This window comes from Meleagris gallopavo, chromosome 1 (assembly GCF_905368555.1).
Source record: "Meleagris gallopavo chromosome 1, MGAL_WU_HG_1.1, whole genome shotgun sequence".
NCBI classification, from domain to species: domain Eukaryota; kingdom Metazoa; phylum Chordata; class Aves; order Galliformes; family Phasianidae; genus Meleagris; species Meleagris gallopavo.
The window spans coordinates 107,922,175-107,949,355 of record NC_139404.1 but is presented as its reverse complement, the minus strand read 5'-3'; the positions used below and the strand labels follow the sequence as shown (position 1 = coordinate 107,949,355).

The following is a 27,181-nucleotide window of genomic DNA, read 5'->3' as shown; positions in this document are numbered from 1 at the left end:
GTCATCAACTCCCTTTTGCCACTTTTACCACCCTGCTCCTTACTCCTTATTTTTATACAGCGTGCAATTATGATGTCATATGGCTATCTGTGGAGTAGCTGTGTATACAGACTGCGGTGTAATGCTGTCCCCACTCCTTCCATTACCTAGAACATGTGAACACTGAAGGGTGAGCCACTTTCAAAAGTACCTCAATTTCCTTTCCAATGTGCATTTTCCATAGACGCAGCAGGCCCTACTGTTGGGCTCTCTGCAGCACTTTTGGTATCTCAAATGTTTGGTTCTGCATGAGCTGGGGCACCCCGTAGCAGACAAGCGTGACCCCATCGATTTACATCAAGCGCCCCCCAACCCCCGTGCCCCACCACAGCCTTCTCCCCTCCTCCCTCTATTCCCTCCCCCGCCATGGCGAGGAGCGGCACAGAGCCATCCATCCCCACACGCCGCAGGGGGCGGACATTTTCCTCCTCCGCTCCGCACTCCGCGCCATCTTACGATTGGTTGCCACCATCTCGCCGACGCCCCCGTGGCGACCAATCGCCGAGCGCCTCGCCGCCTCCTCCCCCATCGAGGGGGCGGTGCTAAGAGGAGGGGTGGAGCCGAAGAGCGCCGGGCTCTTCTTAATGCGGTGGACGGGGCTACGCTCCTCGCCTGCAGCGGCGTCCTCGGAACGCCCGCCCCGCCGGTGAGGTGGCGGCTCTCGGGGGGGAGGGGTCGGCGCCCGCCGTTGCATCAGCCCGAGAGGGCCCGCGTGGGTGGAGGGTGGCGGGGAGCGCGGAGCGCGGGTGGGCTTTTTGTTTGGTTATTAATCGGAATGGATGGGCAGTGGGGAGGTCGGGGGAGGCGGAGGACAGGAGATGCTCGGGGCGGGGAAGGAGGAAGGCTGTTCTCAGGATGGCTCCCAGTATGGCATGCTGCTCCTTGCTCTCGCACTAGGGCTTCTCCCTTCCACTGTCGGGATCTTCTACGGGTCGGTGGTATGTTGGGGCGAGCCATGCTGAAAAGCTCGTTTTGTTGCCTCTTATTTCGTGCGTTCTCACTCCCATGCTGGGCAAGATCTAATCCTCACAGCAACGTTAATTATACCAACGGTGGTATGGCTGAGCCAGCGCCACTTGGCAGGTGGGTGACCCTTGCCTGTCCTCGGGTGGCTGCTTTCTTGTTCACCTTCCTCACCCCAAAGCCTTTGACCATGGAAGTTTGGAAGCATGCTGGCCCTGTTCCGGCTGAGCAACTCAGCATGTACGTATTTACTTTTCAAACAAGGCTGTTTACTGAGTCCAGATACAAGCCTTGCCTTCCAACAAACTTCTCCTGATCACAGGAGGGAACACCTGGGCTGTGGAGATGGGCAGACCTGGGCCAGGGGAGGAAGGGCCTCCCGTGAGACCCCAGAGCGTGCTGTTTTGTGGCTGGGGTTCATCTGCAGCGAGATGGCTGCTAATAGAGAAAGGCAGAGATGCTAGCTGAGGCCTAGTATTTCGGCGTGCCCTCCTTTTTGGCAACTTCTTCCTACTCTATGGCATCCTCTGGGCTCAGTCAAACCTGCTTTCCATAAGCCAGAGCAGTCCTAAAAACCGTGGTGGTAGCAAGATCGCTGAGGCCCTGCTGCAGACCTGCCAACTCAGGTACATAATTAATCTGCTGGCAGCTGGCTGCAGGGAGGGCCTGGGCCAATCCTAGTTGTTGGCAGCTGCCTGCTGCCCACCTTGAGAGGTTGAGAATTCTCCTTTTCTGGAGATATTCAAAACCAACCTGGATGCTTTCCTGTGTAATCTACTGTAGAGAACCTGCTTTACTAGGGGTTTGGACTGGATAATCTCCAGAGGTCCCTTCCTTATGGTTCTGTGACTGAGGGAGCACCGTGCCTGCCAAAGCTCCTGTTGATGTACCGAGTGTGAGTGGCTTCTGGGCATTGCCACATGTGAGCCCCACAGGAACAAGCAGTGTCCCCTCAGGCTGGATGTGGGCTGTGTGTTCTGGGCTGAGGGAACAAGAGATGAGGAAGCAATACTAAAACTTGTGGCTGTAGCAGGTTAAAATTCAGATGAGACATTCTCCAGCCTTTTCTCTAGCGCTGTTTTGCTCCTCAGGTCTTTTAAATAAAGATTCACGTCTAACGATGTGAATCCAAGCAGGTTGGTTGAACTCAGGAAGTGGAGACACACCTCTTCAGGGCTGCTCACAGAGTTCCTCTGTGTGGAAAAGGAAGGCTAAACATTTCATGTTTTCACTAGCTGATCTTATGCACAACATTTGGCAGAGTGATGGGAGTTGCTTCGCTGTTGAAGTTGTGATATCCTGGAGAGGCAGGGGCATGGAAGGACCACAGCTTTCCTATCAGCAGGTTGCATATGCCAGTCTGACCATGAAAAGAAGAGTCCTCCCTGAGAGGATGCACAGAGATGAGGCTTTTGATTCTTGCAGCATCTCTTCCTCATGGTCGCGTTCATTCATATCCAGTTATTCCAAGTCCCTTGACACCTCCAGACACAGGGGAGATGGCTGTCTGCTACTGAACAAGAAGCAAAGCACCATAAGAAAAACTCAGCTGTCTAGTAGTCTCCTGAATCACAGAATTGTTAATGTTGGGAAGACCGCTAAGATCACCTAGTCCAACCACCAACTCATCCCCACCACATCCACTAACCATGTCCCTCAATGCCACATCCTTGAACACCTTCAGGGACGGTGACTCTACCACGTCCCTGGGCAGCCTGTGCCGCTGCCTTACCAAAGTATAGCTGTGGTGTTTCCAAACAGCTTTCAAAGGCTGTGTAGGTACTGCTACTTCTGGTAGCCTTTAGAGATCCTCCAGCAATCTAAGCCCCTGTGGTACCACAGAGCAAGCAGAACAACTGGTTTTAGGTGATTTACTCATTCACATACCTGCTTAGCATGAAAGTTTACCATTCTCAGGCTACAGCATGGTGGAATCCTGTATCTCATCTTTGGTTGAGCAGTCAGCCCTTAGGGCATCTCCCTCTGATCCATCTTGTACACCTGCCTTCAGACAGCTTAATTTTGGCTTCAGACACGACTGGAGTTAATTAGGTTCTCGCACATGTGATACTCTGTACATGTCTGTATTAGTGCTGACATGGTATACTGTAAACAGCCTTAGAAACTGTAGCTCCTAACATCTGTGGAGCGAGTTCAAACCAGGTTGTTCAGGGATTAATTTCGTCCACTGGCCTTCAGTGCTATTCCTTGTAATTTCCTCGTGTAGGAATTGAGGAGTACTTCAGATCTTGGGTTCCCTGTGAAGATTGATGCTGAGGTGTGGCCTTGTCCGTGAGGCTTTCTGGATCTATTACATCTGTCTGTGCCCCAGTCCACTCCATGCTTTAAGATTAAGTGACTGTTTGTAATTTGGCTTTCTAATTTTTCTGCCTTGCGTGCTCTGCAGATATAAGGGCAGAAGTTAGTCAGGCTTTTCTACCCAGGCTCTGCCCACACCCCCAGCTATTTCTGAGAGTGTTTACTTTTATGGCAAACCTCAGTTCAAGCTGGCAGAAGTTCCTTCCTGAAGATGGGCAGCCCTTTCTGCAGCTCACCAAGCAGTGTTCATTCACTGTTCTCCTCTCTCCCCTGTCTGTGTGTCCAGAAGACAGTCTGAGAAGGGGGTCAGGATAGTGAAGAAGTTGCTGACTTCTTTTATTTTGGTAATTCTTGCTCATCCCTTTTTTTTTGTCCCCCAAAGATGTCCCTACTAGGAAGGTTCATGAGCTTCCTATGTTCTGGTTTATGGGTCTTCGGGTGAATCTGGTTGTCCTATGTGAACATCTGCCCCGTATTTTGCTAGAGTTGCCTTAGATTGGGCTGGAAGTGCCAGAAGAATGTTTCGGGTGGTATCTAAGGAAACTCATTGGTAGGACTGCAGGAGCTTGGGGAGCTGAGGTCTTCCTGTTGGTTCAGAACAGAGCCAGCCACTGGACTCTTGTTTTGTTCTGTATGAAGAGCAAAAAGCCCTTGCTGCTGCTGCTCATAAGACTTCACTGAGCACTGTGGTAAAAATTCACTTTAGAATTCCTAAGTTTGTAATGGGATGTTGTCCTTCTTCAGCATCTATGACATTAGATTGACCGTAGCTGTGACTGATTCTCTACTACCATGATTAGAATTTGACTTTATAAATGTAAATGCACATACCTATAGACTTTGAATTGGATGAGTGTGAGGTTATTTAAAATCATGCCTAATAAAGCATTTTGAAAGGTATTGTTGAATAGGAGCCTGTGTTGATTCTGGTGGATGATATTGCTTAAGATTGGTATCTGCTGACAAGATTTTTGTTGGTTAGGTTTAAGGTTAGGTTTTTTTCCTCCTTGGACTCATTTTTGTTGAAAGTGCTAGCCCCATGACCAAGCTTTGAAGCATCAGAGTATTTCTCTTCCTCTAAACGCATGAGAGAATCTCACATCTTAGTTGAAGCCAGCAAATACAGCTTTTCCTCTATGCCTACTGTTTCTAGCAAAAGGTAATGGGTATTTCCAGCACTGGATTTTTTTTTTATGGACTTTTAATTTTTTTCCTCATAATAGAAGAAATACGATGTCCCCAGTTTAGAGGGACTCCTTCAAAAGGCAGCTTTTGAAGACAGCCATATTCACTTCTTTCCTGTAGGTAGTGCAAAGAACAAGTACTTACTTCTGTAGATCTTTGAAATTTGTACTGCCACAGATTTCTCTCCCTTTCTCCAAAATTTTTGGGCCACATTACAAGACACCAAGGTGTGGTGACTTAAAGTCTAATTTTTTCACCCCTCTATTTTATAAGAGCATAGAATTATAGAATTGTTTGAGTTGGAAGGGACCTTTACAGTTCATCTAATCCAACTCCCCTGCAGTGAACAGGGAAGAACAAAATCTGCTTCCTCTCTATAAGCTCTTGCTGCTACCTTCGTATGTGTTGAAGTGGTGTGATCCTTTCACAGCAAGGTATCTTTATCAGATTGGCTTTGTAACTATTGCCAGCATCTATGCCCACTATTGTATCCACTGTCTTGAGCTCCTACATGTGGCTTGGGGAGAGCTTGACACTTCTTCAGTACTTTTGCTTTACAAAAAAAAGTGCTGTTCTGAACTGTGAGCCAGGCATCTCCTAGAAAGAGAACTGAGACTTGCTGTGGAGCTAGAAATAAACACTTCTAGTAACAAAGACTGATAATGTTAAATTATGCATGTTTATGGTATATGAGCTCTCTTGGAATGGTGTCTCTCAATCTAGTCCTCATTTGTAGTCTAATGGAGACTGCAGCCTGTCTTGGAACTTGAGCATATATTAACCCAAATAAAGCAGAGTGGTATTATTTTGGTAGCATGGAAGTTCTTACCTTCAGATGTTGAATTATATCAAGCCTTTGTCTTGAAAGCTGGCACTTCCGGAGACTTCTTTCATAAAGGGAAGCAGTTTAAATGCCATGAGCATTTTTTTCAAACCAGCATGTGAGAAAGGAATAGGTATGTATAAAGCAGTAGTGGTTAGTGGTGCATGTTAACTTGCTGGATCAGATGCTAAAGTTCACTGATCCTGTGATTAGATGTTTTCCAGTCTGCCAGCAGACCATCAACACTGCCTGTCTAAGCTGTGTCTGTTTTGCAAGCATTTGGCAGAAGCGTGGGGATGAGAACCTTTCCAGGTCTGGCACAATTCAGTAACATAAAGAGCCATGAATCCTGCTGCAAAAAAGTGATGAGTAAAACCACATTTTGTAATACTTAAGCCACATTTTTACCTTCAGCGATAGTAAGCTGGCTAGGGTAGGAAAAATGAATTTTTTTGCTTTCCCTTGTTATTCACAAGTTTCTCAATCACCCAACAGCTTACTGAGCTGCTTCATGGTTGAAGTGTTTGTGTGCTACATCCCTGTATTTGCACGTTCAACATTAATTTAGTGTTAAGAGGAACTTATGAGTTTGGTTTCCTTCTTATGGGCGAAGAGGAATCTGCATATGTTCCTGTTTGAAGCCTTTTTCTAAATTGTATACAGGATCTTTTGGTGTTTGCCCTGTACAGCCCTTTCACCCCTGATATCCCTGCAAGAATATATCCTGTGGACTGAAGTATTTTCTATCACTCTTTCTGGCTGCCGAGCTTACAGAAGTGCAGGCAATCACTAAGAGCTATTTTCTGCTGCTTTCATGAAGATGGACTGTTAGGGCAGGGCAGAGGGTAGAATAGGCAATGCAGGAAGAACAGGGTCAGATGGCTCTCCATTGCTTTTGCTCAATACTTCTGCTGCATGGCTCTCTTTATCCTGTCTATACAACTCAGCTTCACTTTGTTTGGCAGCTTTCTTCTCCTACCACCATAAAAGTGGGATGAGTATTGTTTCCCTAAGAGACTGTTTCCTGATAGTGTTTTGGTTTTTTTTTTTTTGTTTGCAGGATCTGCAGCTTTGAAGAAGATTCCAGCGGTGACCCACTGTACTCTTTCTCCCAAAGAAAGTCCGGTCTACTGTGCCTTTGCTTAAGAAAATGGAGAAGCTGATATCAGAGACACCCGTTCCAGTATCTAAGGTACGCTTTGGTCTTTTTTGGGATGACTATTTGCCTATCTTTCTTACCAGAATTTAGGGAAGCTCTGTCTGCTTTCAGAGGGATTTGTAGTTTTGGGGGGTTTGGAATTCTTTTGAGGCAGATGCTATTGACAACTCTTGCACAAGGGCCACTGGTTTCAAGATCACAAGTAGCTGCAGAGTCTTTTGGTACCACTTTCCAATTAGCCATAGAGTAGTCTTCCTCTGTTTCTCTCTGGGGGCTAGTTTTTTGTATAGGAAATGTGTCTCCCACAAGATCACACTGCTCTTTTACCAGCACAATGGTAATTTCTGTTTGGGTAGGCTGCCTCAGAAAAACTGCATGCTGAAGCACTGGAGAAGAAAGATCAGTTGATAAAGAGACAGAACCAAGAATAAGGACTCCTTATGAATAACACAACTTTTAGCTATTGTTGGGGTAGGTGGTTGCAGGGCAATTACATAAATGAGGGGTTGCCTGTGCTGCAGAACTTGAGCAAGTTTGATAGTCTCAAGAGATACTCTAGCCTCATTACATCAGGACATATGAATCACAGCAGACTCTAATCTTTTTCTCTTGAAGAATGAAATGCATTCCCTTCCTTCCCAGGCCAAGCCAGATACAAACTCATGCCCTCATGCTGCTGGCAAATACTTCCTTCCTGGTGCGACAGACCATGAGGACTGTAAGACTAACGAGAAGGAAAGGAAGTGGATCCGTCCTGATACACCCAGCAAATGCACATGGAAGCTTGGGAAACCCATCTCTGCCTCCCCCCATCGTCATATGTCTCTGTAAGTATTACTTTTCTTTGCTTGCTGGTTTTCAACATAGGACTGGTCACCACAGCGCTATATGAATTTAACAAAAGGCGACTGGTTTAAACTGATGCTGCTTGCATGTAGATATTCTGGTGCTTCTTGAGTTCAATGCATAAACAAAACTAAGAATGCAGATTAAGCATGCAAGGGGCCTTGCACCAAAGAAGTTGTGTGATCTCAAACTGCATGCACTGGAACTAGATTACATGAAGTAACCTGGCAAGCAATTCTCTGACTAGATGTGCAATTGCACTGTAATTGCTTGTAAAACAGCTGACTGTGTGCAGTGCTGCACTACTTGTGCCAGGAAGAAGTTCTGATCACATAGTTCTTGCTTCAGTACTTGGCTTGATGTATGATTAATCCTGGAGTTCTGGATCAGGCACTTGTCTTACAAATTTGTATCTAACAGTTACTTTGGTTTAAGAGAATATTCGAGTCTGCTAGAAAAGGGAGGAAGCTGGGTGTAATAAAACATCAGAAACACTTTGTGTTGTGAGCTATTTTCTGACTTTGCTTGTCTGTGTGCCAGGCCAGAGCCTCCAAACATTCTGCCCAACATCTTGAATAAAGTTGGCAACACACCGTTGGTGCGGATCAACAAGATTGGGAAGCACTTTGGGCTGAAGTGTGAACTCTGTGAGTACTACTGCAGACAGGAGAAAGAAATGAGAAATGCTTTTATGGAAACGCAGGCAGTTCTGCTCTGCAGTGTTGTGGAACTCAGACGTAAGAGGAATGCAGAGACTCTTTAGAAAATGGAGTTAAAATTCCTTTAATTCAGCAGATTTTCAAGTTTTTAAGTTTTGATAATCTAAAATGCCTTCCAATTTACATTTTATTACAAGGATTCTCCCTGCAATTTTTCTGCTTTGGTTGAGAATGACTTATATGTATTGTATGAAGATTTTAACTGTTTCTAATACCCGTAGTTTTCACTAGTGCACAGAGTGCAGGATCTGCAAGTTGTCACTAAAGATCAAAGAAAATGATAAAAGGATTGAAAGTGCCTCATTGAAACCTTTATTTAAGCTGGAGATATCTTGAGCCAAAGCACACTGGTGATGTGAATAGAACTCTTTGTGTGAAGAGAATCCCTATCTCTACTTCTGTATATGGAGTGGTGAACTGTGCCAGATATGTTAACAGATGCTCTTGCAGATGTGTTAGGGTCATTCAGTAGCAAAGTGCTATATAAGAATACTGCTTGGTTTCTTTGCTTCCAGTGGCAAAATGCGAGTACTTCAATGCTGGGGGCAGTGTGAAAGACCGCATCAGCCTGAGGATGGTAGAGGATGCTGAGAGAGCTGGGATCTTGAAGCCTGGGGACACAATCATAGAGCCAACCTCTGGAAACACAGGTAGGGGATGTAGAGGTCCTAGCAAAGAGTGGGGAGGATGTTTTTGTGGCTTTCCTGGAGGAGGCAGACCTGAGACCAGAGATGGAGGCTGCCTGTGCAGAGGAGTTTTTATGTAAAACAAACAAAAAAAAATAAAAACCAGAAAAAAACCCCACAATTCTGCAGTGTGCTGTGCTGACCAGAACAGCAAGGAAGTAAGTCTACATTTGCAAGGGCTCTTAGCTTTATTTTATTTTTTATTTTTAAAGAAAAGCGTTAGGCCAGATTCACTAGGGTCTCTAAGTTCTATTCAGGAGTTCAACTGAAACTGTTGGAAATCAAGCCCCAAAAGAGTGGTGTAAGCCTGATCTTCTATTTGGAAAGTCACATAGTCCTTGGCCACGCAGCCTCTCATATGAGGTTGGCCTGGCCTGAGAATTGGCCTTTCCCTTAGTGGTGCAGTTGAGCTGGGAGACAAGCGGCATCCCTACTGCTCTGTTTGTTGACACAGCCCTTGCACTCCTAGGTCTTCAACAGATTTCCTTTGGACCAGTATCTCTTTGCAGGGCTGGTGGAAGGAGCAGTCCCACCAGTCAGGGGCTAGGGAAGAGCATCTGATGGCCTGAGCAGGCTGGAGTTGAGTGGGCTGCTGCATCAAAGCTTCTGTTCCTCTGTCAAGCTGTTCTACTAATGGAGAGTAAACATAGGAATGCTCTGCCCTGAGCTAGCTAAATATAAACGCAGTGTCCTCCAAGGGAGTCTGTGAGATGTGCTACAAACTATCTGATATGCTCTGGACAGGTGTCACTGGATGCCTTGGCCTGTTTTTAAGCTCTTTTCTGGGCTTTCACTACTTCTTGCTGATACACACAAGTTAGCTAGGTCAGACAAACTTTTCTTCTGTTATTTTCTTCCAGTCCTTGTTAATGGAGTCACTGAGATGACTGAGCTGGTGCACGAAAACATATTAATATATTCTACAGCAGAAAACTGGGAAGTCATATCTGTTGCCAGTTGCTCAGCAAGTGCTCTGTAGGGCTACAGTACAACTGAAGCCCTTAGGAATGAGTCTATACTTGCTGTCTGAGCAATGGCATGTAATGGACAATATCCATATGCTTTGTTCTACCAGTATCTAAGGTCATACTATGACATCTTACTTCAGTGTTGCACCTGATAAGTAGTCTCCTTTGTGTGGATCCTGAGAAGTAAAAAGAAAGTAGATGCAAGGGAGATACGAGGCAATTACTTCGAAAGCTGTCTCGATGCACTGAAAAGCAAAAGCCAGGGAGGAGAGTGAAGTGAGGAAATTACCCTGGCCTCAGGCCACTGCTCTGAGTGTCTAATGTGTCAGATTTCTTTCTTCACTGCATCTCGCTTTTCCCTCAGTAAGAATCTTATTTTGATGTTTGATGGACTTCCAGGTCAGTACCAGAAAGTGCGAAGTACTAGTTTAGGTCTTAGAATGTTTTCTTCATCATAGACTGTAGGGAAGGATGCTGCATGGTTTCTCTTCAAGCTTTGGCGCTATTAGGTTCAGTGCTGTCTTGCTTTGCTTAGTTCTACTACCTGTATTTATCTCTAATGCACTGGAAAAGGATTTGTTTCCACCTCCTTTTAAAAATTAAATAGAATGTAAAGGTATTTGAATTACCTGAGATTTTTTTTAATATGGATTTTTCACCCCTATGCAATCCTGAACCAAGCAGAAACAGGCAACTTTAGACAAGCAAGTTTCTCTGTAGAGTATGCCATGGGCATATGTTGATATTGTGCCTGGTACCCAAAACAGCAGGGGAGGTGCCGTGCAGCCCTACCTCAGATCGCTTATCGGCTGCCTTGGTCCATTTCTTCATTCTGCAGAGAAGCAATATGATAACAAGTGTAAGCATCTCAATGGAGAAGATATTTCCAAGCTTAACTGCTCAAGCAGGCAGAAATCAGATCTGATGAAAAGGCAGAGATCAGACTGGAAGTGCAGATTTTTAAACTAGAAATGAGGTGTCTCTAACAGTCTAGGTGTTCCATTGTTGTAACAAGTTGATGTAATACATTACAGCCACTATCACACAAACAATCTAAATGTTCTTGTTTTAGAAAGGAGTTAGTTTAGGAACATTGCGAACTGGGGATTTAATGCTGAGTGAGTAATGCAGAATAATAGGGGATTTAATATTCTTAACATCAAAAAGATTGCTCCAGGTCCTCTTTAGCTTAAAATTCATTCTTTTCATGAGATTCTTCTGGAAAAACGTCGAGATGGCAAGCAGGCAAGAGGAAGGTGAAATGCAGACCACTGGCTTTCCAATGTTGATAAATACATACATTAAAAATATACATTTCCCCCACCCTCAGCTGAACTTTCTTTGGGCTGTGGTCTTCAAAGAAACTGTCTGTAACTCTTTCTCTTTTCAGAAGCCAGAAACTTTGTTACTCCCCTCTAAAGACCTTATACTCAAGTCTCTTTGAGAATCTGATTAAAGCAAAGGCAAGCCAAAGCTGGCATTGTGGGTTTTGGTTTTTGTTTCTTCTCACTTAATGCTTTTCATGTCTCTGCTTGCTTCCAGGAATTGGGCTGGCCTTGGCTGCAGCAGTGAAGGGTTACCGCTGTATCATTGTGATGCCAGAGAAAATGAGTATGGAGAAGGTCAGATGTGCTTTTATTTTTGAGCGTTTAAAAAGTAAGTTTGCTTGTACTCGTGGAGTTCTTCATGCAAATAAGTGCTGTAGCTTTAGCAGTGATGTAGGCTCTTGGGCTCTAAATTGCTGACCAGACAGACTTCTGCTGAAGGTGTCTTGCTAGTGCCAAGAGAGATCCTGGTTGGACAGCCACGGACAGAATTGTGCTTAGAATGCTCAGAACCTGTCCCTGCAGCATTGGAGAACTGTCATCACAGGTATCAAGGGAACTTGAGATCTACACTGCAGATTAAAGTGACTACCTGTCCCTGGGTTAGCTGTCCCCAGGGAGCAAAGGAGGACAAGGGAAGGCAATGGCTGAAGCTTCAAATGTTCTTTGGTTCTGCACTAGGCTGAGCCTTGGGTGAGTCTGCTTGGCTTTTTGAGTTAACGCACTGAGAGATGCTGGCAAGGATCTGAATTGTTTCACCACAACTCAGGAAGGAGAATGCCCACTTACGTTGGGAGTGAAAAAGCAGGAAACATCTAGCTCTAGAGCAAGCCTTTTTCAGGCTTCCACCTAGGGTGATACTGTACCTGAAGACAAGAGAGTGGAGAAGAGATCTGGTGCCTCACAATTGAAGAAGCAAATCAGTGTCAGGAAAACCACTTATCTCAATGACACAAATGAGAGCAGCCATGAACAACATCCCCTGAAGGGATGCCCATTGCTAGCCCTGGAAGGAAAGGTAATGCGTGGCCATTGCCATGGTCCACAGAGCACCAAATGCTTCCCTTCTGAAGACAGTCCTTGCTCTGGGTGACTGTCTTGCCCTCATAGTACTTATAGTACACAGGGCCATGGAGGATCTCCTTTGCTGTCTGTGTCTGAAGAAGGAGGTAAATATACATTGTTTGCATTTAGATTAAAAAAAAAAAAACAACAAACAAACGTAAACAAAAACAAAACAAAAAGAGGGCTATAGCTCTGTTAGAGACCAGAACGTGTGTGACTAGCACAAGATGAGACAGAGTTTTGCCTAAATGAAGTTCCTCAGTATGGAATAATAGTACCTACAGACTCAAACACCCAGAATGGCAGCAGGAATTTGGCACTGAGCTCTCAGTAAAGCTTCTGGTTTTTCTGACAGTCTTTGTTTGCTACAGGTGGATGTCCTGAGAGCTCTGGGTGCTGAGATTGTGAGGACCCCAACTACTGCCAGGTTTGATTCTCCTGAATCTCACGTGGGTGTAGCATGGAGACTGAAAAATGAAATCCCCAATGCACATATCTTAGACCAGGTAAGAACAAAGTGTCAGAGAGGTAGATGTATCCCAGCAAGAGGTATTGCTGTGTTGGTCCTTATGTCCGTGGCTGGAAGTTCCTACAGTGTAGGGGTGTCTGTGAGGGAAAAATGACCCACTGAGTGGTCACTGTGCTGTAGGGTAGTGAGCTTTTATATTCACTAGAGGGCAGCAGTAAGCCTATGTTTGGAGAAGCTAGAAAAGAAAAATGTGGTTTTCTCTACTGAATTAATAGTATCTGTGGAAGAATTGGTAGAAAGGTCAGCTTTTTAAAAGAAACTGTCCCACAGCCAAGTCTGATTTTGGTGTTAGAGATTTGCTGGTAACTGGGAAATACCCTTCTGGCAGATCATTTAGGGAGGATGTACTTCTCTGTAGGCATTCTGTCTAGGTCCAGATAATAGATAAAGAAACAGCCTGGAAAGTGTGTGTAGCAGTTGTGGGGCTTGAAGAATATTTGTCACATTCTTGAAATGTCTAATGGTGTAAGTGTTTTTTCTGGTCTACTTAATGGCCGTTTTGTCTATCAATGCAGTACCGTAATGCCAGCAATCCCCTGACACACTATGATACTACAGCTGAAGAGATCCTGCAACAGTGTGAAGGTAAGACTGCTCCGCTGCTGGCCTCTTCTTTAATGAGTCTTTCATATTCTTTGTTGTTATGTTCTTGGAGAATGGGACCTGAGATGGTTAATTCGGTACATATGCTGTGTGGCATTAGAGAACTGCTTTACTCCATTTCTCTTAATAATAAACTGTTTTCCATTAAAGATGGGTGCTCTGTTTTTAAGGTTCTCCAGGTGGAGAAAATAGTGATACTTAAATCATGTATGAGGGAAAAAAAAAAACACCAAAAACCTATAGAGTAGCAAGAAAGGAATATTTCTTTTCACCTCACAACACAGAATTAGGTATTTTTACATTCTCAAACTAAATGCTCCATTGCACTGAAAGCTCCTTAAAACAGAAGACCCTGGAAGGACAAATTGTTCTATGTTGCAGCTGTCACCTGTAAGACCAATTTTCTCTTTTGGAGTAATTTCCATTTAGCTCTAGGCAGCCTAGCTGGAGTACCAGAAATGACTGAGGTGTGGCAGCAGAGAGCTTCAGCTGGACTAATACCCTGGTGAGGAACACGAGAGCTATTGGAGGCATTCAGTGTGATTCTGCAAGAAAAGACCATATAGGAGGCTACTGACCTGCCCTGTAAAACTGTACAGCTAAGCTTCTTTGATGGGACCCTGACCACTGGAATAAGAAATTCAGTTATTATGTTTCTTCTGATGAAAGAGAAGACTGTGTGAAGAGTTCTTTTCCATTCCTCCCAAAAAACCCATCATTCTAATTGTTCAGAGGACATAATTTGTCTTTCTGTGACAAATGTTAAGAAATTTCAAAGTGAGTGTATTTTAACAAACTGCTATTCCACAAACCTGGAGTCTGGATGACTTCTACCTGTCAGCTTCATTACTCTCCTGTTTCTACTTGTATTTCCTTATAGATCAAGAGCGGTTCAGTTGTTATTACTGAGCTTAAACCAGTCTTGTTCTGAACTGAACCTGTTTAGTGCAGTGTTGTTCTGTTGACCAGAAGGCATTTGGCTTTGTATACAAACTGACTTTTTAAAATATGCTTTCCTCACAAAATTGTCAAGTGTGTGCACCAAGAAAACTGTGATGACTGACAGAAGAATGAACTGTCATACCTATGATAGCTCTGCTGGGCACTCGTGACCAAAGCAATATATGAAATAAGAGAGTAGTAGTGTCAAGCTCTCTCAGTGAACATCTGTCCTTTGCTCTTGCCACTCATTCAGTAAATTAGCTTACAAAATGTGCTACTCATTCTAAGTTCAGTAATGAATTATTCTTTATCAACAAATACAGCAACAGGAAAAGTATAGGTATCATCAACTCAGTGGACCACCTCTTAGCTCTGCCTGAAGCCTGACAAATTGTTGCCTTGCTGGGCCACTGAAGGGCATTTCAAAACCATTTTTTAAGTAAATGGGGATGAAGCAAGATGATCTCATGATAGATCTCATAATACAGTTCTTAGGAAGCAAAAAGCCTTATCTTGCCCCTTTTCTGCTGCTTTCTGTGGTTTTGTTATATCGAGTCCACACTTAACGGTAAGTTTTTAATCCATCGTCCTCGGGAAATGTCACAACTGCCTTTTCTTTCTCACCTTCAATCAGGAAAAATAGACATGCTGGTGGCTACAGCTGGTACAGGAGGTACCATCACTGGCATCTCCAGAAAGCTGAAGGAGAAGTGTCCAGGTTGCAAAGTAAGTGGCAAGACTAAAGTATGTCTATAGCTTCAACTTGCTCTGCTTTTTGGTGTATCCCATTCCTTGTAAGCCTGTCCTGGGTCTCTGAGAGAAGCTCTTGGAATTCTTCAGTTGAAAGCACTTCTGAGCAGTGAAGAAATGTTCATTGCTATTGACTGGAGTTCAGGTTTGGCTCAGCAGGTGAAAACTGGCTCTCAGGTTCTTTCATGGGATGTTTGACAAATGTCCTTCGCTGGTGTTCACAGCAGCCTTGTGCTTTCTTCCTGACCATGGCTTCTGACACTTTCTGGAGTGCCTGAGTTTTTTCCCAAGTGAGTCTTTCTCTGCACAGACCAATGTGTGTACGTGTACTAGTGTGCAGTTTTGGATTTCCTCCCAGAAGCTGGCATCCAGTTTCAGTCAGAGGGAGAATAAAAAAAATAAAGCTTGTATTTCATGCTAAACATAGGCACATATTGACTGCAATGATGCCTGGCATGTGAATGAAGATAGTTTTGTCTCTGAAACCCTTTCCTATGGTTAAACAAAGCAAAATCCTTGTAGAACAAGTAGTGCCTCTCACTTAATGTCCATGGCCTAAGGAGACAAGATGGGTTGCCCAGTGGTAAGAATCACAGAATCATTAAGGTCTGTAAGATCACTTATTCCAACCAATGACCCATCTCCACCATGCCCACTGCCCATGTCCCTCAGTGCCATGTCTCCACATTTCTTGAACACCTCCAGGGATGGTGACTCCACCACCTTCCTGGGCAGCCTGTGCCAGTGCCACGACATTATTCCTGAGAATAATTTTTTCCTAATATCCAACCTAAAGCAGTAAAGCATTCTGCTTGGAGGGGAGGTGGGGATTGCCAGGCAGAGATGAGCAGCAGACTAGTCTGCAGTTAGCTGGCTGCATGTGGAGCCGGTGACAGCAACAGCTGTAATAAAGCTAAGTGCTTGCTTGTAGGTAGCTGTGTTCTTGAACACAGTGTGTCATGGTAGCCAAAGTGAAAACTGCTTCTCCAGATCATAGGTGTTGATCCTGAAGGCTCCATCCTTGCTCAACCGGATGAACTGAACAAGACCGACAAGACAATGTATGAAGTGGAAGGAATTGGATACGATTTTGTTCCCACAGTGTTGGATAGATCTGTAAGTCATTCTTCTTGGTTTCCTGACCTTTGCCATCTGGTGGTTGTGAGAGAAGAAGAAAGTTGGGAAAGCATTTCTTTGAGCTGAAAGGGGAGAGCTGGCAGGCAGAATGATTCCTATTCTTTGTCATCAGGAAAAGCTGTTCTCAGATGGCTTTTGTACTGTGCGCATTTGTCTTGAAATGCTAGGAGAAATGCTGTGAAACAGATAACAATTTTGTACAACACAGTAATTCCTTTTAAAAAAAAATATGATAAAATCCAACACTCTCCCTCAAAAGCGGTATGACTATGTTCAGTCCCGAGCAGAAGCTGTGTCCCTGGGAAGCCCTCCAAGGGGGAGGAAACAAGTTGATACTCTCTGACTGTCTTATAACAGATTTCAATAAGGAGATTGCAGTGCTAATGTGGTCATCTTCCCTTGGCAAAAAAAAAATTTCTACTTAGCATTTGTGGGATGGAATCCTAAGCATGTGGCGCTCAGTATGACAGCTTTTGGCTCAAGGAGCATGGGGTTGAATTTATAGTGTTGTTCTGTAGCCTCCCATCCATATCCCTCCTCGTTTAAAGAGACCCTTGTCTCTGTCTTCCTGCCCCCTTCCAGCTGGTGGACCAGTGGTACAAGAGCAATGATGAAGAGTCATTTGCTTTAGCACGCATGCTGATCCGAGAGGAAGGACTGCTGTGTGGTAAGAGCAGACATGAATCCTTTGGGTTTCTCTGAGTAATACGTGGGAGGCTAAAGCCTTGTGTGGTTCACAGAGACCTCCTAATGCTTCAGAAGCTGTCTTCCTCACCTTGGGCTCCTCTGCTGACTCTCCTCCTCTCTTTCGTTCTTCTTATTGCACGTATATTCTGACAGTTTTGCCTCTGATATGCATTTTGCCAGGTGGCAGCTCAGGCAGCGCAATGTCTGTAGCTGTGAAGGCAGCCAAAGAGCTGAAGGAGGGTCAGCGCTGTGTTGTTATCTTCCCTGACTCTATCAGGAACTACATGTAAGAACCTGCTTGTTGTCTCTGTGGGAAAAGGATGAGGCAGTCCCTCAGACCTTCTTACAGCAGGGGCAAATTGAACGCGTATCTCTTGTAGAACCAAGTTGCTGAAGCAAGGAGTGTGCTTGGAGCACAACTTCTGTGGTATCCAGAAAGGATCTGACATGGAGCCCTATGAAAGCAGAGCTCCTCCTGGTGTCTCATTTGAGTATATAGCCATATCTGGGTAGTCAAGGTCTTCATGGTAAAGATTTGCTCTCAGTCAAATTTATTTGAGGCCATTGGTGTTATTCCGTTCCCAGAAGGATCTTAAAAGCTGTTGACCACTCTTTCTGCCTGTGTCCATAGCAATACACAGCACTACGGTGGCAGTAGCCAGTGCTGGGGAGAGTTGACAGGTGGCAATGTGAGGGCTTTGAGAAGAAATTTCATACCCACTACCACTACACTGAAATGTATTCCAAAGTGTGCTCTCCTTATTTCTGTTACATAACTGCTATTGCATCCAACACAATATCGCTGTATTGTGCAGTCATCTACTGTGCCAGCCAGACTACAGGCTACAGAAAGACCTGGACTGAGTACATGTTGACATTCTTCTGCCCCAGGCTGTCTCTTTATCATATTGCATGAGACTAATGTAGTTGAAGCTTCGTTTCCAATGGGATTCATTTTTCTTTGTATGAATATTTCATCAGTATGTGCCTGGCTGGTAAGCTTGGATGGCAAACATAGTCTATTTTCAATTATGATTTAATTGTTAGTGATAGTGAGCTGTAAATAGTCACTGTGTTATTAGTATTGGTGTTAGATATTCAGCCTGCTAATGAGCTTTTTATTACCTGATAATTTCCAGGTCCAAGTTCTTGAGTGATAAATGGATGATTCAGAAAGGGTTCATGACAGAAGAAGACCTTGTCAAAAAACCTTGGTAAGAATGTCGGATCCCTGTGGATTCTTATGAAACTCTTTAGCAACCCTCTTTATGGCAGTTGATAATTTAAAGCTCACTGCAGTTTGTACTACTTCCTTTGTGTTTTAGTTAATCTTTTGTGCTGTGGTGTTGGTGCATAACTCTGGCTATTGCATACTGTGACTATTTATTAAGTCTGCCTGAATTATTTAATGTCTCTCTTGCAACAGAAGAGAATTTGATATTTAATAACTTTTGAATGAAAGGGGTTATGTCTGAAGTGAATGAGTAGTATCCAGAGAACCCTACCAACAGCAGAGTTCTTGATGGCAAAGCATTAAAATTCTGCATAACCGAGGGAGGATCTTCTATAATTTGCTACCTGTAGTACCTGTAAATGTAACCCTTTGAGCAGGAGCCTGGAATTTTCTTTGTGAGGTATAAATACTAGGTTCCCACATTTGTTATTTTTCACTAATCATATGTAATCCAGAGAATTAGATAAAACAGAAGTGTTTCAGTCTTAAAAGCTTTCTCACACCTGAATGAATTTCTGATACTGATGAGAAAACTGTAAAGCCTTGAAGCCTTTACTGGCTCTGGCACAGTCTAGACTCTTCTTTGCAAGTTTTTATTCCTTCCTGTAGTGGCAAATGCCACGGTAGATGAGCAACTGGTTTTCTTCTCATCCTAAGGCTTGAATTGGTTTTGTTTTAATTTTGTCAGGTGGTGGAATGTCAGTGTTCAGGAGTTAAGCCTCTCAGCTCCCCTGACAGTGCTTCCAACTGTTACCTGTGCGAAGACTGTTGAAATACTTCGGGAGAAGGGGTTCGACCAGGTACCAGTTGTTGATGAATCTGGGTATGTCCATATATATCACTATTCATCCAGACATTATCACTTCTCTCAACAGGTCCCAAGGCTTGTCTTTAGGTGTTGAATAGAAGTACAATATGTTCTTCCATGATAGTAATGTTGTTCTTATAAGTTGCCTTAAGTGTTGCCACACCAGTGGTGGTGTGTTGTCATGCTGGGACTGTCCTGCCTTTCATGTTTTAAGTTTCTAATGGTTGTTATGGTATGAGACTCTGTGCATCTCTCCAGATTGGCTTCCTTGTTTTTATGACAGCTGTGAGCTTACCAAAACCAAATTTCGTGTTTAAAACAAACAATGCCCAACTTACCTGTCTTCCCCACAACTTCCACCAATTTCTACACAGCATTGTATTACAATGTAATGAGGAGCCGATTCCCTATAAGCCAGAGTGTCCCAAGCAAATTGGTATGCTGTAGGTACCCTGTGCAACTGCTGTAAGGCAGGCTGAATAATGAACAGAGCTGCCCAGTTACATTCCAGTCACAGTGCTAACACAAGGGATTCCTTTTTACATTCCTTGTAGTATGCTTGTAGGGTGAAGAAGAGTGAGCAAAATTGAGGAGTGCATGACCTTGGCCTTGTCATACCTTTCAAAAGGAGAAATGAGGACATAAAACAGTCATGTCTGCTTTTCAAAAGCTCTCCAACTGCAAAAGCTGGAGTCCTCTTCTGAGCTAGATTCTCAGAAGGGCCAGCCACTGACTGGCTTCTGTATGTTTCCAGCACTTCTGAGAACTGGACTTCAGGTATCGCCTGCAGAAACACAGAATTGCTTCTGCAGGCTGACTGAGAGTGGATGTTTTTATCTCTAGGAACACTAAAGGCACTTGTACTCTTAGCTTTATCTTCTTTCTCTCATTTTCCAGGGTGATTTTGGGCATGGTTACTCTAGGTAACATGCTTTCTTCACTGCTTGCTGGAAAAGTTCAGCCTTCAGATGAAGTCAGCAAAGTAATCTACAAGCAGTTCAAGCAGGTAAGCAACAATTCCTCATTCTCTCACATAAAGCACAACTGTAGGTGTCTTAACACTACAGTGGCGCCAGATTGGGTAAGGTTTACCCAGAACCGTACAGAACAGCTGGTTTTGAGTGCAGACATGGACCCATGTTAAATTCTGTCCTAGTTCACTTAGTAGCTCCTAGATTTGTGTTGTGGCCCTATATTGGGCTTTTCTATTAATTCAGTAGGCTTTCTTCTCCCATGCTTGTCTTTTATTCCCTCCCCAAAACCCAGCACTTGTCTGCGCAATTGATTCTCCAGCAGAAAAGACAGCAAGATATTGAAACAGCTCTTATTAATTTCTGTATCAGCTGAAAAGGGAACTTTCTGCCTTCTTTATCAGATGTCTTCCTAGAACAGAAATGGATGGCTGGATAGTGAAGTTGTTCTTGTCAAAATATATGAATTTCACTGGTTTCACTTGCCCATGCAATACAGTGTGGCAAGAGATCACAACTTCCCAGATTTGATTGCTCTTCTAGAATGTATGAGTATTGTTCTGTTGCTCTGCTTACAAGAGAAATATTTTCCTAACATAGAATGCTTAACTTAGCTTTCACCAGGTTTTCAGTTTCAGCAGTCTCGCAGAATTCAGGAAGCATGTGTAATGCTGCCGTTAAGTCTACAAACTACAGAATCCATGAAGTTGAGAGGAAATGCTAGCTTTATAGACCAAATGTAAATGTATTTTTTCCTTCCTAGGCAGATAATCAAGGATCAGGTGGAAATGTGGTGCGTAACAAAACTATTTGGTCAATGTTCTCCCTCACTTGGACACCTTAAGAGTTTCTCGGGCTGCTGTTGTGCACTCGCTTGTGTACCTACAGTGGTGTTAGCTGTAGTGGCCAATTCTCTGCACTTCTGAGGTTGTGGCTTTTTTCCATGGACAGCTTGAACTCTCTCATGCTTCTTCAGTATAGAACAACTTAACCTTTTCTTTTCAGCTTTGATGTTTCTTGGTGGAGGATGGAAGGGGAGCAACATTAGAGCAGTGGTATTGCTAACATACTAACTAAAGGCACCATTCTTCGTTTATTTTCCATTTGAATTGATGGTTTGATGGAGAAACGTGGTTAAATGCACATAACCTCAGAAGTATTGTGAATTTTGCTTTCCTTACTGCTCTGATCAAGCTTATTTGGCTTGTTCACTGGTGAAACTGGGAGAACAGATCATCTATGTCACTGAAATGATATACTGCAGCCAGGATCTGTACCACAGCATGCATCATTAAGAGGTCCCCTTAGCCTGTGAATGCCAAGGCAAAATTGTCTTTTAGCAGCGTGGGAAACTGACACTTTCCTTTTACTATACCTAGTAGTTGCTAGCTTGTTTCTTGGTGTGACTTTGGTCAATGTCCTAAACCGTTTAATCATTAGCATCCTAAGTGGATGAGAGCCTCCTTTTAATTTATCTGTAGGGTCATGAATAATGCCATGTTACTTGCTCAGACAAGCAGTCCTAGTCATGTGTAGTTTGGTAGCATGTATATAGGCTAATGCTGTAAGGACTTAAAAGATTTAAAAATAAAAACTAAAATGTTGGAAAACTCATGGGCAAAATATATTTAGGGGACTGAATGAGTAGCAGTGAGATAGGTGAAAAAAGCATTGGAGTTCTGTCAGATTTCCATTAAAACTTCAAAACATGCTAAGGTCTTCATAGCTGTCCTTGTACTGCCTATGGGTCCTTTAGCTTACCTGGTCTCTCAAAACATGTTTACTGATAGCACACGATGAGATGGCAAGAGGTTCTACTCTTTAGTGAGCTTTGAACCTAAATTCTAAAGCTAGGCTTTGAACCCAAATTTGCACAGAACTGCTTGTCAGTGATGGTGACTGATAGCTGACTTGACTTGGTAGTAAATCCAGGTTTCCCACCATCCCTTGCCTTACACATAAGCTTGAGGATTGGTGCTTTTGTATGCACTATTGCCTGCTGGTCCATTAAAGACAGGCAGCAGGGAACCTCTCTCGGTATGGAAACTAGAGTTCTGTGCTCCAGTTGAGCCCAGCTGTTCATGCTGGTGATGTGTATTCTCCAATCACAAGCAGAGCTCACTGCAGAATAAAAGCTTTTTTAGTCTGTGGTACAAGACTTACTTTACTACAAATTGATTTAATCCCTGAAATATGTCAGATAGTGGTTGTTGCTGGTAGTTGTGGGGTCACCTGGGTGATAGACTTGTTACTGCTGCTAAGTACTTTAAAGCATTAAGGAAGAATAGTTTGTGCATTCTTTCAAAAGTTTCCAGCTGAGTGCTTCAGAAGGAGTCTTTTTTTTCTGCAGAGCCAATGTGGAGTGCTTTCTTGTTTTGTCTTCTCTTCTCAAAGTTGAACTGCTGCAAATGAATTCTCAATTCTCAGTTTCTTGATTTGCACCTGGGCACAGTGCACCTGAGCAATGTTCACCCTTGGTTTTGGATTGTTTGGGCTCTTCCCTGATCCTGTTCTCAGATTGTATTCACTTCCACAATGATTATAATCTGATTCATTTGCTCATTCCCAGTTTTGCTAGAGTAAAATCACCAAGTATAATCTTGAGTTTTATGGAACACCTCTCATTACACATGGAACACTTCTTTATCCTCTCCCTTTTCAGCTGTTCAGTATATTCATTATGTTCTCAAAATCAGAACGAAAATTTCACATACGGGTTTGTTGTTTGTTTCATTTTCTTGGAAATTAGAGGTTAAAAAAAAAAAAGGAAACTTTCTGATCTTTTAACTCAGCCTTGATTTGTCTGTTTTATATTACTTTAGATGTGAGCACTGATGTACTGTTTTTAACAGTAGATGGAGTATATGGTGATTATACGCTACTGAAAATATAAGGGGCTGTTTTATTTAAATTCTTTAACTCTCTCTTCAGATTAACCTGAAAGACAACTTGGGGAGACTCTCTCATATCCTGGAAACAGACCACTTTGCTCTAGTGGTTCACGAACAAATTCAGTGTGAGTATGATATACTGCACCTAGAAAGATGCCATCTTTATAGGAGTGGTAACAAGAAGCAAATACAAGCAGTTCTATCACAGTGAATGTCACAGGTTGACTACAATTTTTTTTTTCCCTTCTAAAGCAAAATCTTAAATTTAATGAAGCATAGTAAGAGCTTGATGTCAATGTGACACCACTTCCTTAAGCCAACATAATATGTGTAACTTATTCCTCTTCACCAGACACTTCTTTAGTCCAAACTGCACTCTTTTCTGTCCTTCTCAAAACTCTTTATGCTGCTTTCTTTATGAACTGGAAATGACTGAAAAATCACTGAAGGTAGGTTATAGCACTATTATACATAAATGAGAAACTAGACTGAAAACAATAACACAACTCACTAGATCTGTTTGGCTGACAGCTATGTCAGTTGTTAGTGTAAATGAAGAACAGTCAATACCTTTGGGCTTATTCCTATTGATCTCCCTGAAGTTGTGCTCTCAACTCCGTGCTGACTAACGTAACCTTGAATCTCACTGGAAGCTTGCAGTGAAACAAAGACTGAATAAATGACAACTCCGAGACAATCCAGCTATCTTAACAAACAGTATAAGTATGCCAAGCAACTCAGCACAGCCAAAGAAACAAGGAACTCTAGACCACAGATAAAGGGATAGAGGATGTTTCAGATCATTTGGTTCCCAGGTCAAAGGTTTATGGTCACAATGAAATACCTCCTGAACCTGTGCTCTCAGTGAAGCACTGCTCAGAGTGTTAATAAGATTTTAAGTGTAAATGCAAGGGTACTGTACTGTAATTTTCTGCTAACCCTGTATTTGATGGGGGCATTTGAGGCAGGTGTTGCACATCCTACTCTAGTGACCCTTAGGTCAAACAGGATGTTATCAATTTGTAACCTGTTCAAGCAGAGTGGCAGAAACAAATGTATAAAGAAAGTGAGGCTCTATAACAAAGGATTTTCACGCTGAAATGAAGTATGATGAACCCCTATCCTTCTTTCCATACTGCTTCAGTTTCTGTAAGCCCTGTGTTAAGGAGCCTTTCTGATATACAAGGAGACATCAGCAATGCCCTGGCTAGGATTGCGTGGGCTTTACGAATGGTGCCATTAAAGCCTGGGACTTTAACGGCACTACTGGGACAGTGTGTCTTTGTGCCTCCTAATGGCTGAAATCCCCTTTTTGTTTCTGTGTAGATCACACTGATGGTTCCTCCAGTAAGCGACAAATGGTGTTTGGCATTGTTACGGCCATTGACCTGCTCAACTTTGTGACTGCGCGAGAACGGGAAAGAAAGATCAACTAAAGTCAAGGAGCAGTCGGGACCTCTTCAGTAATATTTTGCAATCTCCAACAAAGAATCAGGTTTATTTCTTAGGTCGAATGGTCTGTTCTTAAGGTGTTTGTTTTGAAATTCTGAAAATAAGCAGTTAGTGATCCTGGTGTCAGCTATACAGCTAGTTCTTTCACAGTGCATTGCACAGTTTCTGGGAGTTCGTTTCTTAATCAAGTTACATATTTCTTAAGACAATTTATTTTTTTACCTATATATATGTGTGTAAAAATACTGCCTAAGTTAACTGGTGTGTTCCTTACCTGTTGCGTCCAAAGCCTGGCTTTTCAAAAATATTGTCAGATGAATTAAATATGTTGAAAAGAGTTATTAAGCACAAGTCTAAGAGCTCTGGAAGGCATTTATTTTAATGTGCAGGGTTGTTAAGTTAGACAATATAGAGTAGAAACGAAAACATGGAATTGGGCTGTGAAGAAAGGAGGAGGTGTTTCCCTTTTGGTGACATCAGTGTAAAATGGGAGCAAAGCTCAAGGGTTGAAGTTAAGGTTTGGCTCAACCAGCTCCTCTGAGACAGAGCTGACTTGGCTGACAAACAAAAAATAGTGATTTGTTCTACACGGTGCACTAGCTTTCACTGCAAAGATAGACCTTTCTCTTTTTTCCAACTATACCTCAGTAAATAAGCATGGATGGAAAGGAAGAAAGCCTGTGCTTTTTGCCCGAAGGTTGTTTAAAATGATGCTGCACCTTCCCCTCACTTCCCAGCCTCCTTTTTATCTATGTTTATGCCTGTTTTAAAAAGCCAGAGGTAATTCAACAAGAGCTGTAAACTGTTTTTCAAGTCCTGTCCAAGTGCTCCCAGACTGCAGCTCCTTATGGAATGTGCAGTAGATGGGTGCATCAACTACTTCTATAATTTTCTGGGTTTTTTGATTGTATTTGACTTAGGTAGCTGCAGGAGTTTGTTGGAGTAGCGGCTCATCCTCACACTGGTAATGATGGATGGAATGACTCTATGGTTAAAGTGGCCATTCTTCATCTTAATTAAGACTCGCTGTATTCTGACTGACCCTTTGCCAAGAATGAAAGTTATGATCAGCAAGAGTGACATTTCTTAGCTTATCTCTTCCTTCTGCCTTGCTGGCCTCCCTGTGACAGTGGAATTTAACTGTGTGCCACGAGGAGAGGTGTTCTCTGTTCTCCATCAGAAAGCTATGTCCCACATCAGTGCTGAGCAAAACCATAGAGCAGAATCTTTGCACTTGCCTATTGGCTGATGGTGACTTGAAAGAGGCAGGAAACACAAAGGTAGGCAAGAGCTCAAAGCCGAAGTGACACCAGAGATGCCGTCAACCCATCAGCAGTGTGACAAGTTTGGCTGGCTGCTTCTTTTTCTGTGGCTAATAAGAACTTTGTTGTAATAAAGCCTCAGCTTGATATGTTAGTTCTTTAATGATGTACCAATGGCAGTTAGGTTAATTCCACACTTATTCCTTGGATTTTGTGAAAGAGCCTGTGTACTTCACTGGGTACTGCTGACTGGAATATCTGCTACAACCGTAGCTGTTACTGCTGCTAAATTTTGGCATTACTGTTGCTCTTAAAAATTTACTTCACTAATTTACTTTACTAATCTGATTCTTCTCCCTGGTTTTCCATCCGATCCTGTCTATGGGGAATAGGGCACTTCAGTTTCTTTCTCCTTTTCCTTTTGTCCCTGTAAAACTCCACATCCCAGCCTAACAGAATTTGGCAAGACCTCTGAGGATGGCAGGCAAAAGGCAGTTGCCACACTTCTCAGAAGAGCAGTACAAAAGAGACGTAGGATTGCTATGTTCAGGTTGAAGAAACAGAAGATTAATGGGCAGCTTTACCTTTGACACAGTGGGAAGTATGAAGATTTTAGCTTTTTATTTTAGTTTACTGTTCATAAATTAATCTCTGCCATGTCCTGAAAACCAGGTAGTGCTTGTGCAACAACAGAAGGGTTGACCAGAGCTGGCAAGGAAGAAGGGCTGTGAGTTGAAAGTAATCCAAACAAGTAACCCAAATTAATCTAACTACACTGCTCTGCACATGCAGTTTGTTAGGAACTCTTTCCTGCTCTGAACTGGCTCAAGGAGATGCTCACTGACTGCTCTTATTCAGAGTAGCAACCCTGTCTGGTCAGTGAAACTGGGGAAATAACTGGAGTTTCTGAATGACTGAAAAAGTTTCCAGAGCTCTCTCCTGTGCTAGGGATGAAGACAGCAAGGGGATGGAGAGTCCTGCAGAATGAAAGTTCCTGTGATGCAAAATTTCATCAGTGTGATGCTTTTCTGCATACCTGAAAGTGCTCTTACTACCTTGATCCTAGTGAGAAGCTGTAGGGCTATATTACTGCTTTATTCATCTATCTTTGTTTCAAATATTGTGAGGACCAGGAAAGACATCGCTGTTTGTTTGGTCTTTAATCCAGAGTTTGAGTCTAAAGCTTGAACCAAACTGTCTTTTTTTATTTTTTTTTCTGAAGTGGGTGCCTGTATCTTCTGTTTACTTGTGCTGGTTAAACACATGCTGACCGTCAGCCTGGAAACTATTTTGCACATGGTTATTTATATAAACAATTTATGCTGTTTTTCTTTGTCACTGTAAGAGAATATCGGTCCTTTCCCTTTTCTCTACTCTGCAAGAATGCTTTTATTTTCTCACATGGAGACTTTTAAACAACAGAAGCTGTACATTTTGCAAGGAGTTATCAAGCAAGAATGTAAGGATCATTTTGAAGTTGTAACGACCAATATTACTTCCCACTTTTTTCACAAGCTATGGCTGACTCCAGAATTCTTTGTAGCCCAGTTTCTTTTAAGTGCCCAGACCGGTCCCCTGCTCACCAAGTTGCTAAATGGTTTCTGGAAACTTCTGTTCTGAGTTTTGCATATCGTGCTCACTGTTAGCAGTTGCCTGGTACTGCCACTGTTGTCCAACAGCCTTTCTAACTGTGTAGCATCAGCACACTACAATGACAAAGGGAAGACTTTTTATGTTTTAAGGAGTTGGGAAAAATTTGTTGCACAAACATTTGCAATATAATGTAAAGAATTCAATAAAAACTATTTGATTGCAGAA

General features: G+C 43.0%; 1 protein-coding gene across 2 annotated transcripts; it reads left to right on the top strand.

Annotated features, from left to right (window-relative positions):
• Positions 1 to 561: 561 nt before the first annotated feature.
• On the top strand, positions 562 to 27,181 carry LOC100551038 (cystathionine beta-synthase-like protein). Of its 2 annotated transcripts, XM_010724302.4 has the most exons (18): positions 562 to 685; positions 6,390 to 6,521; positions 7,131 to 7,315; positions 7,875 to 7,981; positions 8,569 to 8,703; positions 11,250 to 11,329; positions 12,469 to 12,603; positions 13,142 to 13,211; positions 14,806 to 14,897; positions 15,912 to 16,037; positions 16,641 to 16,725; positions 16,926 to 17,031; positions 17,885 to 17,959; positions 18,668 to 18,802; positions 19,685 to 19,793; positions 20,522 to 20,551; positions 22,690 to 22,774; positions 23,976 to 27,181. In XM_010724302.4, the coding sequence occupies exons 2-18, from the start codon at positions 6,480 to 6,482 to the stop codon at positions 24,083 to 24,085; spliced, it is 1,707 nt and encodes a 568-aa protein (XP_010722604.1). In that variant the 5' UTR covers positions 562 to 685; positions 6,390 to 6,479; the 3' UTR covers positions 24,086 to 27,181. The 2 variants fall into 2 exon arrangements, with proteins under 2 accessions (XP_010722604.1, XP_003203021.1); XM_003202973.5 differs by lacking the exon at positions 20,522 to 20,551.

What these genes read in the sequence shown, in the direction of transcription:
- LOC100551038 (XM_010724302.4), top strand. Translation starts at nt 6,480, where the DNA reads ATGGAGAAGCTGATATCAGAGACACCCGTTCCAGTATCTAAG. An exon ending in CCAGTTGTTGATGAATCTGG is followed by an intron (nt 18,803 to 19,684) that starts GTATGTCCATAT and finishes CTCATTTTCCAG; the next exon opens with GGTGATTTTGGGCATGGTTA. An exon ending in TCTACAAGCAGTTCAAGCAG is followed by an intron (nt 19,794 to 20,521) that starts GTAAGCAACAAT and finishes TTTCCTTCCTAG; the next exon opens with GCAGATAATCAAGGATCAGG.